Below are 14,873 nucleotides of genomic sequence, written 5' to 3'. Positions count from 1 at the left end.
AAATATATATAAGGACCTTTTCTTTTTCTTTTTTTTTTTTCCAGTGGCCCTAATCCTCTTCCATAGAACATCTGAATGGGATGTCACCGAAAAGCTTAGAAATTGTATTTATTATTATTATTTAGCAGAATTAGTTAAATTCATTGTTAGAATTTGTGGAGGAAAAGTTATGATTAGTAGATACTTTTAGTCGCTGGTGTCCATTTCAGTTTTATTAAGGGTCTTGTTTCTGCATGGTTTAATCTCAATTGTCAATACTGTAAGTGACCACAGTTTAGTGAAATCAGTGTCTTTTTAGGTGTATTGTTTTTTTCCGCTCACTGATCTATTGTTGACTGCAATGCATCGACTTCCATTAAAATACTGTATAGGTCATTGCAATAAGGATAACATATAAAGATAATATTGTATCATGAGTTATTCAGATTCCCATCCCTAGCTGTTATTCACATAAAATGAAAATAGAATTATTTAGATGTATTTATTCATATTTTCCCTTTACACACAACAGACAACTTAATCACTGGTGTTAAAGCACATAAACACAGACAGTGAAATCAGATGCAGAAGACACCGTGTCTGTACTCTGCTCAGATTTATTTTTCCAGAGTAACAAACCAAACCTTAAATTTAAAACTATGGGAAGCTCAGTCGTCTGGTCTGGAGCTCTGAGCTGCCAGTGTCACAAGGTGATCTATTACAGGGTCACTTAATCAGGAAACTCGATGCATTAACAACATGACCAACATACAATACACCCGGAAGTGACAGGCAGCATGTCAGTTCCTTGGGGGGTCAAGTAATGCAATACCTGTGTATCTGTGTTAAGGAACAAAAAACGGAGGGAGGCTAATGAAGAAAACCAGCAAGAAGTGACAGGAAAGGAAAGTTAGAAAAGCCCCTGCAGACGGTTGAGAGGCGTGTAGGTGGATCGATTAAGGATAAGATGACTGCCGCAACAGAGGGGGGTATGGTGTGACAGCCGGATGCTAGTTCAGGGTTAAAATAACACTGTCCTCTCTCTCACACCCACACACACACACACACACACACACACACCGACCCCCAGAGGCTCCCTTTCCTCCGAGTTCTCCTCTGTCAGTCTGGGCCCCCGAGGCCCTCCAAGCATTCAGAGACACTCTCCACAAAAAGCACACTCACTGGTCGCTGCTGCTATTCTGGGAGGTTCTTCTTCGTTCTACGCTCTCCACCTCTTTCCGTCCAACCTCATACTTTCTCCGTCCGTCTACCTGTTTTTCCACCGCCGCTGTTTGCACCTTAAAAATAGATGAACGCAAACTGCCCGAGTCCTGACTATTAACTCACTTGTTTTCAAGGAAGCATGGGTTCATTTTTGGAGTATAATACGTCTTTTCTAATTCTGGAAGGAAACAAGCTTAGAGGTTTTTTTTTTGTTTTTTTTTAATCAAGATCTTTTTATTGAAGTTTTCTCAATATAATACAAGTGCAGTGCTGAATGGTCATTAAAGAAATCTTAAGTAAGCATGGGTGTAAATGAACCCTTTCATGCATGAATTATGAGAACCTTAATCAAGATTTTTTTTCTTGAGTGATTTTATTCCTCTTTAGGCTTTAAAAAAATGCAAATACATTTTTTATGAAGCTATTTTTCATGGATTTGAGAAAATGTCCACTAAGCTGGACACCATGTGTTTAATTTTTGAGGAAGCGAAGAAACATGCATTTATAGAAATACTGTGAGAAAACTATGAAATAAAAAACATTTTAATGCTGCTAATTTGATGTTTTCTTACATTTTAACATACTCTATTACTAGTCATTACTCATTTCATGGAGGTAATATGCAAAACCTAACCCTAACCCTAACAATAACAATAACAAGGAATTGATTTACACTCAAATATGTTAGATCACGTTTATCAAGATCAGCAAAGTGACAGTAATGTTATCAGTTGCAGTATATGGGATGATGCTTAAGCATCCAATGTGTTAGCTGATAAGAAACTAAAACAACAAAATCCATGAATATACTAGAGAACAGCTGGAGAATAGCTGTCCACTGTAGTGACCACTATGCATGAAAGGTTTAAACGCAGCTAGCCCCATAGAAAAAAAACAAAACAAAAGAAAAAAAAAAAGAAAAGCAAAACAGACCAAACAACAAACTGTACATAAAATAATCCCTCCTCAGTCATTGCCAGTGCGCTAGAAATAATAAAGGATCATGATCATGACGGAAAGGAGTAAGGACGGAGTAAGTACGGAGTAAGCAGCATTGTTAAACTGCACCTAAAAGTCAAGCATTTACAGGGTCTGGAATGTTTTTAGGAAGGGACCCCACACTTTCTGGAATTTCCCATTTGATTGCTGAAGAGAGTATCTAATTTTTTCCAGTCTTAAGCAGGACAACAAGCTTAGAATTAAACTTTACTGATCCACAAGGGAAATTACTTGGTCACAATAGTTCAGCCGCATATAAAAACACTCTTGAAAACACACTAGCACTTTTTCATTAAAAGTAAAACAGGATAAATTTATGGAAATGGGGTCAAAATGGATTGTATATATCATCCCATTAAGGTCAGATTTAATTTAACTGGAAATGACATGTTATAATTGAACTGGTTGAACGTACTGGAGCTGAAACTTGTGTGGTTTTTGGAATAATGGAAATAAGGGAAAAATATGACATCTTGTTGTTCTAAGGTATGTTTAATAAAATATATATAGGCCTACATTACAAACAAAGAGTTAAGGATATTTCTTCTTTTTTTTTTGGTCTTTTTTTGTCATTTTTGCCATTTGTAAATCAAACTATGTCTGGTCATTAAAAAAATGTGTTTCAATTCAATTCGCACGCAAAAAAGTAAAAAGCGCTGTGCAAGAATCCCAACTGAAAAAAATACCCCAAAATTAAAAATATCCTTAACTTTTTGTTTGTAGTGTGTATAAAAAAGGGGGAAGACTTACTACAGATGTCTGTTTTTTTGTGTTTTTTCTCTAAATAGAGAAGGTGTGTATGTTAAATTTCATGTTTTACCATTGTTGGTTTTTTTTAGACATGGTATACAAATGTGCTTGGATATCAGTTGCAAAGTATCTCTCCAAATGAAAAAAATAAAATTGGATTAAAAAAAAGAAAAAAACTCTAGCAAAAAAGCAAAAAAAGGAAAGTAAGTGTGAAGAGATAAAAAGCAATAAATAATATAAATGGACGCTTCTATGAAACTGGGTTCATTTTGGTACCTGGCACTTTGCCAGCTTTTTAGACCCAATAATAAAAGAGAAATTTAGACATATTTCCCCCCAGGATGTACCTAATGATGACCTCAGATAAATGCAAAAAAATTACACTCTTGCTCTGAGCCATCCCAAAATTAATGAATTTTTAATAAAATAATGGAGCCAAAAATAGGACCAAAATTGGGACATGAAAAGCTACCTAGGTGTCAGTGCATTTGATCTGGAAAACATGGCTGGAAATGGTCTTACATAGCGCTATAAATAAACACACTGTGTTAAATTTGATGATCCTAGTGGTTTTTCTAATCCAGACATGCAGGTTTTCATGAATCTTAGTTTCATTCCAGGTTTTGTATGTAACCCATCGTGTCCACTCATGTTACATGTAGAACCTGCCCATTACAACACAAATAAATCGTGAGTGATTTTGCAACAGTGGTCATTTTTGTGAAACACTCTGCTTTGCATAATTAGTTTGATTCTCAAAATGTACCTGAGAGAATCATGAGATATTCAATAACATAGTAGCGCATAATTTCTGTGTCCTTTTCAACATGTTACATGCAGATTTTTGTATATAAAATAATATAAAAAAATATAAAAATGTATTTTATCAGAAAAATAGTTTCTCTTTTATCTCAGTAAATATTTATTTTTAAAATAGACCCAGAGTGCTTCCAAACTTGCTTCATAACATTAGTCTACATCTGGTTTGAATGTTTAGTTCCCATGTCCTGTTTTTAGGACCAGTTTCATAGAAGCACCCAAGTAAAGTACAAAAAAAATACAAGATTAACATATGTACAAAGCTACATTTTACTTAAGCCATAACAACATTCCCATTCATCATTTTCCTTGATGCATCAATAGGAACATGGAAAAATGCCAGAATAAATGGTAAAGAGGTAAACTTTGTAGTATAAATTTCCACTCAATGGAAAGAATAATATGTCCCTCTGGAAATGACTCACCACAGCGTTATATGTTTTAACTGCTTTGTAAATGATAAAACTGAAACGTAATGGTCCAGTGAGACATGAGCATTGTTAAATGGAGAATAACTTGAGGGCAGAGGAAGGAGGCCTGGCCTGACCTTAAAAGAAACCAGAGATAAGCATCTTTAACAAGGCCACCACTCCTCCTGCCCTCAAGCTCTCTCCAATTATAGTCATTTACAAACATAAATGCTGATGGTCTGCCTCTGATAAGCCAACAGGCAGCCTGGTAGCAGTAGAGGGTCATTCATGTGTGATTTCCAAAACACATTTTTTCTATTTTAAACTTTTCCAGATGTCTCGGTAGATTCCTCAGATGCAGATGTCGCATTAGAGCACAAATAGATGTTAACTGTGTGAATTAATGATGTCAAAGTCTAACTATTAATAGATGCTTAGTGTTGACAACATGACCTTTTTTTTTTTTTTTTAATTAATCTACAGCATATCTCATTAAGAAGGTGTATCATCGTAATCACAAAGGCATAGGAAGTATATTTTTCAGCAAAAAACTCCAATACATGACTTTGGTCGGAAAAACCTTATCTGTTTTTTTTATAATGCCTAAACAAAAGTCAAAATTCAGTGCTGTTTCTGCACAGCGCTGAGAGGCTATGCAGATCATGGGCACATTTTTTGGTTATGCTCACTCATTCAGCCCGTCTGGTAGGAGGTAACCAAAGTAATATCAAAAACACTGGGCTTTAACATCAGCTGCTCTTTTACAGTATTGTATCTCGGTTGCTTCCCACATGAACTGGATTCAGACGGTGTTTACCTTCTAAAGATTCTGTTGACATCAGCTAAAAAATCCATGACAAAATGTTGGCTACAGAAGGACCCACCTGCAATGGGCCTTTTTATTTCTATTGTAGAAAACATTAGACTGATGGAACACATGACTTTCACCCTGCGGTTCCAGGAGGAGCTAGAAAAAGGCGCTGGAGAAAATGGATGGACTTTTCAAATGGTGACAGTACTAATTAAAAACAGCTGAGGTTGTATGCATGTTCTTGTTTCCTAAAACTAAAATGTTTATAAATAAAAAGTGTCAAAAAAAAAAAAGAATGTATATCAGTTCATCTGTCAGTCTGGTTGATTAAAACACATTATCTCAGGAACTATTTGACAGAATGCTGCAAAATTTGGCATAAACATTAACTTGAGGGAAAAGGATAAACTCAGAAGATTTTGTTGGACAAATGCTAACGTCACTGTAAGTTCATGTCTGTCCATTCTAAAACACAGTATCTGAAGAATGCCTTCAGGAAATATCTTCAAATTGGGTTCAAACCTTCACTTAAACTCAAGCGTGAAGTGATTTGATGTTGGTGGACACAAGTCTTGACTTTAGCCTTCATCCAACTTTGGGGCCTAGTCTACACTATGAAACAGATAGATAGGATACAAAAACATGCCCATTGCATCATCTATAATGGAGACTTTGATAAACCACCAAACACCCAAACTAGCAACCAAAATCATCTACTGATCTGAAGTGTTTAATAACTGTTGAAATACTAATCCTATCAATACATTGGTAAACTATGAAAAACACTTGATTGCATGATCAATTAGACTAATTGCTAGAGATTCTGAATTTTTTATAACAACTACGGTTGCCAAAATTATCGTATTAACGCAGATTAATCCATCTTCATGATTAATCTGATTAAAAACTGTCATGCAATTAACCCATCTGCAGTGCAGAATGACTGAACATCTCTGGCAACACATTTTGGCAGTTTGTCCAAGTAGAGTTAGCGTCACGCATGCGCAAATGGGAAATTGATCCGATAGTGACAGGCCGGAGAACCAATTGATAAAGATGGAAGATAAAGATGGAAGATCCTAAACAGCACGTTGGCCCTCTGGATGGAAATATGAGGACTAAAAAACCCAAGACGGAACAGTTGACTGCCATTAAGTATTATGCACACTCTGCAGGAAGGAGTTTTCTTTTTACCGAAGCACTTTCAGCTTAAAATACCACATTAACACGAAGCATAAGTTAGTCGGGGATTCTGCTAGCACTTTGGCTAACACGTCGCCCAGCTTGTGACAAACATGTAAAGTGCATATATATATTCCTGTCTTTCTTCAGTCAATTTGCTCATGCAAACTAAAACGCGATTAATATAGATTAAAATGAATGATATTTAATCATGATTAATCGAAATGAATCCACAGCAACCCTGAGATTAATTTGATTAAAAATTTTAATCATTTGACAGCACTAATAACAACATAAAAGTGGCAGTAGCATAAAAAGACAAATATATGAACTCTTTCTTCATTTTTCTATACTTATCCAGACCTGAAATCCCATTAACACCACCTATTTAAAGTCATACATTTTGTTCCTCTCACCTTCCGCCTGTTTAAGCTCACACATACTCTAGACACAAATGCTAACACAGAGTGAGATTATTATTTGTCGTTGCACTGAGGCATGCAGACACCTGTCTGGCTGGCCAGCATCCTGTGTGTGGGTCTGTTTGTGCCTGAAGAACACAGAGGTTTCTATAAAAGCCACCAGTGTGACTCTGACTTCCTCCTCACTCTACCTCATCAAGCAAGAATTGTTATTCTGTGACTGTGACTCACAAATTAGAAAATAAATAAACACAGGACACAACATATATTCTTGGCATATGCAAAAACACTAGCAGGACGAAGCAGGAAATGGTCAACCACATCCATCCTTTATCTCTATCTGCAGCGAACTCCAAACAAATATATTTTCATCGTCTTTTGGCCATTCTTCAACAGTAAGTCACACACATGAAAAACCAACATCCTGACCTCCAGATGACATCATCCGCAGTGTTTGCTCTTTCACATTTCAAAGGTGAATAGTTCTTATTCAGAGACACAGTGTGCTGGTCTGTGGAGCTTCCCACTCAGAGGGAAGCACAGTCACAGTTTGGCATGACCTCATGTCTGCATAGCTCATACAAACACTCACACAGAAAAACAAATGGAAAAAAGGCAGAAACACTTTCAGATATGTGTACAACCTGAATGTGTTTACACTATGACCAAAAAACTAAGCACACAGTCACACCCAGTTGTGTTAAATTAAATAAAGCAGAAGACAGTGATGCAGTGTTTTTTACCTGAGTGTTTGCATAGTTATGTGTGTGTATACTAGAGTCAGAGTTATCATTCTGGTTGATTATTAGATCTGATATTCATCATTCTTATGTTTAGCAATATTTTATTATAGACAATATAAAGTGCTTCATTAAGATAACTTTAAAAAAAAAAAAATCTCTCTGGCTATTATCAGTCACGTCACATCTGATTGGTTACATAAGAAAAAACAAAAATTACTCATTTAGGAGTCTTTTTTTTTAATAATCCCTTCAATTCAGTGTGAAAACTCTAGGTACTCCTGCTACTATGCTACTGAATAATATTTTTATTTGATTTTACCGACACTTTAAAGCCATTTCAATATAGTTTTGTGTCTTGGCACAAAGATTTAAATTTTTACTGTGATTCCAAATATTGGTTTTCAACATCTAGATTATGTTAAACAAGCACCAGTCAACCCATAGTGGAAACTTACCTGCACTGTCTGAGCCATGGAAACTTTGTTTTAGTTCCTGGTCTGAGTGCAGCCACTGCTCCAGCGCAGTAGACGATGCTCCTCTCAGGTTGATGACAGAAGGTCAACCTTTTGCAGACAAGGCCCCCAGTCCATTGAGGTGAGAGTTTGCCCAGCTACAAGTCCATGGCACTGTGATGTAAGCTCACGCTCACATGTTTGCATCTCCATCCATTGGTCTGTGTTAACTCTTAGGTATGTTGCAGGAATTTCCTGAAAAAAACAAAACAAAACGCATTCATGTTAGAAAATCAACTTCAATGTAACATAAACTAAACAGAAAATCTAAAAAAAATTTAAAGAAAATATAAGAAAAATATAAACTGTTGAAAACTTTCTCAATTCTAAATGCAGATTTGCAGTATTTTCTCACATGGTTTATGGGCAACTAAACCCGCAATGCTGCTCCTAACTGACTTCAAGTGCCCAGATGTCCCCAAAGAGGGAATAAAATAAAACATGAGGCTGACGGGTTTGACAGAATTTCAAAGAGAAACCCCTCACACCCTTAGATTATTTCTCGTAGACTATAGCATCCCTGTGATGGATTTAACAGCTAATTGGAGGCAATGATGATCTTTGGACAGAAAAACATTGCTTGTAGACAAGATCAGTGTTTTTTCTACATTCATTTAGCCGTAGTGCACCACCACAGCAAGCACTTACCGCCACTACAGAAATACATATAGACATTTTAATTTAATCTGATGTTAACTTACTAAATGAAGTGCAGTTTAGCTGCTGTAACCCATAAAGACCCAGTGCTACTTTTGTGGCAGTTCCCACATGTTTTTTTTTCCTCTAAATTTAACCTTTCTGAAGTGATTTATACCCATTTATTATAATATTATCGTTATGTATTTTCCTGTATTTAATTCACTGATCATGTAGATGTTCATAAAAGCTCAGATTAAAGTTGAGGTTTATTATATCAGAAACAGAGAAAACTGAAGAAAATGAGTGACTTTTTCATTAAAATCTATCATTAATTGAAAATAAAACCAGTGTCTTCATTGGTTTTACTAGTGAATCAATATTGTTGAAGAAAACGGTGTTTCCACGTTCACTGCAGAGCCACTGAATGTCCAAATGGGTCATATCTGACAACCATGAAAAGATGAATCTGAATTTTACACCAGTTATTTACATGTATTGGTAGGATTAGTGGATCAGATGTAATTAAACAGTTTAGATCAGTAGATATGTCTGGTCGACTCACGTGGGGTCGCCTGGAATTCAAACGGGGTTGCCTGAAATTTCTAGTAATTGATAAAAATATATAAAAAACTTAAAATGTATGGTGAGTTGAGAGAGACAATCACGACACATGAAAGACATGACAAACACTGAAGCTGAAATTGCAGCACTGTGGTTCTGTTTATCTGTCAAATGTTCATTGTGGTCGGTTTCAGATGCTGCAGCTCTTTCATAATTCATAGTTTGAGTTTATTAATTGTCAGCCTTTTAAATCCAAGCTGGACTGACTGTACATATCCTGACCAAGGAAAATAAAATTCTCACTTTGTGCAGTAATCTACACCTGGATTTACTGCCTCCGTCCATAATAATATACATTATTTATTGCTTAAATGTTGTCTAAAATGAACGTTTATTTGCAACATAGTATAGCAAACTATTACATGATCAAAAATAATACAAAAAAAAATCTCCGTTTTGAATGTCTGGGGTTGCCTGAAATTTGTGATGTTAAAATGGGGTCACGAGCTAAAAAAGGTTGGAAACCACTGGTTTATGGATTAAAAATGATTCTAAAATTATTTCAGAGGAATCACTTAAGAGACTAAAAATGTCAAAGTTTTTTCAATATGTCGACCTCATACTAATCTGTGTGTTCCTTCTAGTCCACTTCAGAACAAATGAAACTTAATTTATACAAAAGGAAGTCGAAAGCTGAAGAACCACAATCCGCCCACACACAAGATGAGCTGGCAGCACCTGCATGAAAGAACCACAAACGTGATCTCTCATAAAGCTATGGTGAGGCAGATGCTTGAAAGGAGGATGAATAAATATATCGTAACTTCAGAGCCAATCTCAGATTTATATAGGTGGTAAATCACATATTAAAAAAAAAAAAAAAACGGGAGTCTCTAATTCGCGGTTGCCTGTTGAATCAATAACCTACAGTATACCAGTACCGGAAGCAACTCCCAGAGCGGGATGTGAATTGACTTGACATTGTTCCAAGCCAGGTCTGGGGGCTGGGGTAGGAATGCCTGAGGGGCCCTGTGCAGGACAGGACAGGGCAGTATGAATGAATCAATGCGATTCACACGGACACACGAGGACACAGTCCGCCCACCAGCTAGTAAAGTAGCTAACTGGAGCCTACAGTGCCAGAGGAGAAGCTCACAACAAGAACAAACACCGAGCTATTCTTCCTCCCTGCAAACGCTTCACAAGTGACTCCTTTGTCTGTAGGAAAACACACATTGAACTATGTATACAACTATGCACAGTTAGCTTACTGGACACTAACACACACCGAGGCTCCATACAAGCTTACAGGCGTGAACAGTAAACAAATACATGCACTCAACTGGCAGCTTTTCTGAGAACTAGCCACTGATTTGTCATTCATTTATCAGTATGTACTGCACAGACATAAGCGGTAGGTAAATTGGATTATCTTCTATAATCTGTAAAATGATGAGAGTGCAGTGGAGTGTGCAGTGTTGTTACATAAGTCTCAGTGGGTAAGACAGTGGCTCTCGTCCTTTTTTGCCTCGTGACCCCATTTTAACATCACAAATGTCTGGCACACCTAGACATTCAAAACGGAGATGTTTTTTTGCCAAAATTAATTTGTTTTTGATCATGTAATAGTGTGCTATACTATGTTGCAAATAAACGTTCATTTTAGTCGACATTTAGTCTATATAATGTATATTATTATAGATGGAGGCAGTAAATCCAGGTGTAGATTACTGCACAAAGTGAGAATTTGATTTTCCTTGGTCAGGATATGTACAGTCAGTCCATCTTGGATTTACAAGGCTGACAATTAATACTGAACAAACAAGAACTCAAACTATGAATTATGAAAGAGCTGCAGCATCTGAAACTGACCACAATGAACATTTGAAAGATAAACAGAACCACAGTGCTGCAGTTTCAGCTTCACAGTTTGTCATGTCTTTTATGTACGGGGATTGTCTCTCAACTCATCATATATTTTTTATTAGTAAGTTGTTGTTTTTTGTTTTTTTAATCAATTACTAGTAATTTCAGGTACCCCATTTGAATTCCAGGCAACCCCATGTGGGGTCCCAATCCCAAGGTTGAAAAACACTGGGGTAAGACAAGGGGGGAAAGTAGTTTCATGACTGGAACCCCCACCTTGGCACATAAAAACATCACCAAGTCCCTGAAAAGAGCAGAAGACTCAAGAGTGTATTGAGAATAAGTCAAGACCAAGACCAGATTAGATACACAGCAAGGTCACCAAGAAAACCATGTTTATCAAATATTACAGATTGATATGGAATGAAGGGTGAGATAATTCCTGTTGACAGTGTGTAGCAGAATGAGGAAGACAAATCCAGAAATGGCAAAGGGTTTTACACCTACAAAAAAATGTTTTTAAGAGGTTTTTATAAGTAATGATGTTAAATAAAGTGGAAATTAGGGCTGCACGACATTGGAAAAAACTGACATTGGAAAAAACTGACATTGCGATTTTTTTTAACCCTGCGATATATATTACGATATGAAAAAATACTAAGGACGACATAATACCTGTGTGGTGCCGACGTAAATGGTCAAACTAATTAGTTGTGTTTCCTCTCACTGTGGCAACTGGTACAAGACCCTATCGACACAGAACACATGTTTCAGTATCATCCTTCTTGTAGCTGAAATAATTCCAGATAACTAAAGTTCCTTTTCTTTTTGACACCATGTCCTTGTTTTCGGTGATTTTTTTCTTGTTCATTGCTCATTTTTCAATGTTTTTACCAGTGACTCACTTCATGTGCAGGGGCGTGGTCTGCTTCGGCAAACTGATTAAGAATGATTGTGATTGGTGGATCGCTGTGTGCAGTGTGTGTCAGGTACCCAGGTTGAAATTAGATAAGAATATATTGAGTTAATTTGCCTCATGCATTGCAGGACCTGCGATCTGACTATTGCGCACATGTACATTGTGATGACAATGCTCAAACGATATATTGTGCAGCTCTGATGGAAATATAGACAGAAAGACAAACTAAACCTCACCCACTATCAGCCATGGTATAAACACTACAAATGTAAAGCAACAGCTCTCATGTCTCAGGAAATCCTGTGGTTTTTGCCATTTGTAAAAATGTGTAACATCTAACAAAACCGGAAACTAAACAACTTTCTCTATTACTTTCTTCATGTCAGCATAAATGCGCACTAGCAGTACGTCTTTATGCATGACAATGTCAGTCTCGTTCTATGGATTCGACCATTTTTAGTCGCAAGTTGTTCATTAAGTGCCTACTTGATATAAACTCAATAATCACTTTACAGACTTCACATCAAAATGACCATTTTGTTGCTAACTTCTAATATCAAAGCTATATGATGGAAAGAATATTGGAATCCAAGTGTGGCCTACGTAGACAGGTTTCACTTGTGCATACTAAAACATTAATAAAATAATACTGGTATGTAAAGCAGAGGTCAGCAGATTGTGGATAAGTACCTGTAGGCTCATATACTAATATGAAACAGTCAAAAGATGCATTATCTGACACTAGTCGCTTTTCCACTGGCCCTCAAATTGTGCAAATATAACATGCGCATAAAAATTTATCTAATGGGAAAAACGAAAATTTCGCCAAAAGTCTCATTTTTCGATTGAAAGTTTTTTTTGCTGGCAAATGGTATATCACACAAAACTACAATAGAAAGACCTATTTTCACAACTACAGTGAGGTGAATTAAAAAAAACGGATGCTGACGTACGTTACAACAAGTGAAGAAGAAGAAGAAATATGTCGCGGTATGTGTGGACACACCAGGAAACCCGATCATTTTTTAATTTAGTAAGAGATAGAGGGGTAATACATAATAATAATGAATATATCTGTAAATCAACACCATATTTACGTTCGTCGCCATGTTTATGGAATGACTTCTCGTGTCATCTTGCGATACTAAATAAATAAATCATCGCATTTGTGATTTAATGGAAAAACCGACATTACGCACTTCTGTTTTTCGACATTTAGTAAATACTGGTAAAGTTTTGCGCAGATGTCCAATGGAAAAGTGACTACTGCTGGCACCATAAAAACTATTGTCACTGTTGTAAAACTGAACTGAACATCAAGTTACAGTAATAAAAATCTAAATAAATATGAATCTCTGAACATCAGATTAACTGCAAAAAAATTAGTGGAAGAGATTTTATTTATTTGGGGTTTTTTTGGCTTTCATTTCTAAATCTGCTTTCAACCACTAGAGAACATTCCTGCCAACACTGATAGTTTTGCAATACTCAGATCAGTATTTTTTTTGGCTCATTACTCGTGTATCAGTATAAATAAGCTTACAATTATTCCGAAATATTTGAGTGAATAAAAGCCTGCCTCTCCTGTCTGTTCCAGTGCAGAGTCACTGCTGATTCATGCACTCCACTGCCAACAGAAAAGTCTTTCATTCATGTCGCACCCCCCCTTTCCGATGAAGTCAACATGGCACCACTCACCAGAAAATGTGTTTTGTGTTGTCTCATGTATGGGACCTCTTGGCTACTAACAATGGTTTTGTTTTAGAAGACCAACTGCTGAAATGATACTTGATTTCTGATTTTTTTTCTTATCTACTAATGACGATAATCATAACACAAGCTTAAACATTTAAAACAAAACCTCATACTGAGCACTAGAATAACCTCGATCTCCGTTTCATTACATATAATCTTGTTTGTTGATGTTTCTATAGACACTGGTAATAATACTCCTGAGCTACTGTAGTAATCAGATATGAATGGATCGGGGCCAGGCCATCGACTGTATACTCTGTGTGGAGAACAAAAGCGAAGCCGCAGTAGGCAGATCGTCTGATACAACAGGGAAACATATTCTCTGCCTTCAGTGAGGAAGAGGAGACACTATGAGAAGGTGAAAGAGGTGGAACACAATGCTCTAACAGAAGAGACACTGCAATAAATCCATTTTCTATCACTGGTGGAGACTGATGATGAGTAGGTGGATGAAAATACGACAGAACCTGAGAGACATTAAGTTGGTTAGAAAGAACCCAGATGTTTCGGTTTTTAGTAAATTAGAGGTTGTATGTTAAGACAAATCCAAGGGTGGAAAAACAAGACAAGTCCAATACAGTTACAAATAGGGGTGTAAGAAAATATCGGTTCTGCAATATATTACGATATTTCATTTCACGATACTGTATTGATATTAAAAAGTACTGTACTGATATTTTTAGGTATTTATTCAAATGCAGATATGACGGAGATTCATTTTTGGGTTTTTTTTGCTTATATTTTCTCTATTATTATTATTTAACACTCTTATTAAATAATGTTCATTCCTTTGTTGAGATTGAACTAAAATAATGTTCTGAACTAATAGAATATGAACATTTGAACAGGATCTTAAACTGTAATGTCTGTAAAACAGAATTTCAGTTTGAACACAGAAACATTTTGTGATATAGCATCAGATCCTGTTCTGATTAAATAAAAATGTGTTTAGTATCTGTGCATATTTCTGGTGTAATTCAATTCTTCAAGGAAACAATCATTTTAAAAAAAGAAACAAACAAAAAATTGCCTTTTAAACAGTATCATGATATATCGTATCATGATCCTAGTATTGGGATTTGTATCATATTGCCAGGTTCTTGCCAATACACAGCCCTAGTTACAAAAGCTCAAAGTTGCATATAATGATTCCATGAGAATACTCTTTAAAAAACTTTGTTGGACTAGTGCAAGTCAGTTATTTTGCAATGCAGGAGTTCATACTTTTCAGGCTCTTATGAGACACCTAATGTATAAAATGTATCTGTTGATTGAACGATTG

General features: G+C 36.2%; 1 protein-coding gene across 1 annotated transcript in view; it reads right to left on the bottom strand.

The window, feature by feature from the left end:
• Window positions 1-14,873, bottom strand: part of tnk2b (tyrosine kinase, non-receptor, 2b) — a 96,163-nt gene that overhangs the window by 69,694 nt on the left and 11,596 nt on the right. The window contains exon 2 of the mRNA XM_030159651.1: window positions 7,795-8,046. Coding sequence (XP_030015511.1) covers window positions 7,795-7,812 — 18 coding nt within the window. The 5' untranslated portion in view covers window positions 7,813-8,046. The remainder of the gene's footprint in view (window positions 1-7,794; window positions 8,047-14,873) is intronic.

The sequence above is a fragment of the Sphaeramia orbicularis genome, chromosome 17 (assembly GCF_902148855.1).
Source record: "Sphaeramia orbicularis chromosome 17, fSphaOr1.1, whole genome shotgun sequence".
In the NCBI taxonomy this organism is placed as follows: domain Eukaryota; kingdom Metazoa; phylum Chordata; class Actinopteri; order Kurtiformes; family Apogonidae; genus Sphaeramia; species Sphaeramia orbicularis.
This window is presented reverse-complemented; position numbering and strand designations above follow the sequence as displayed.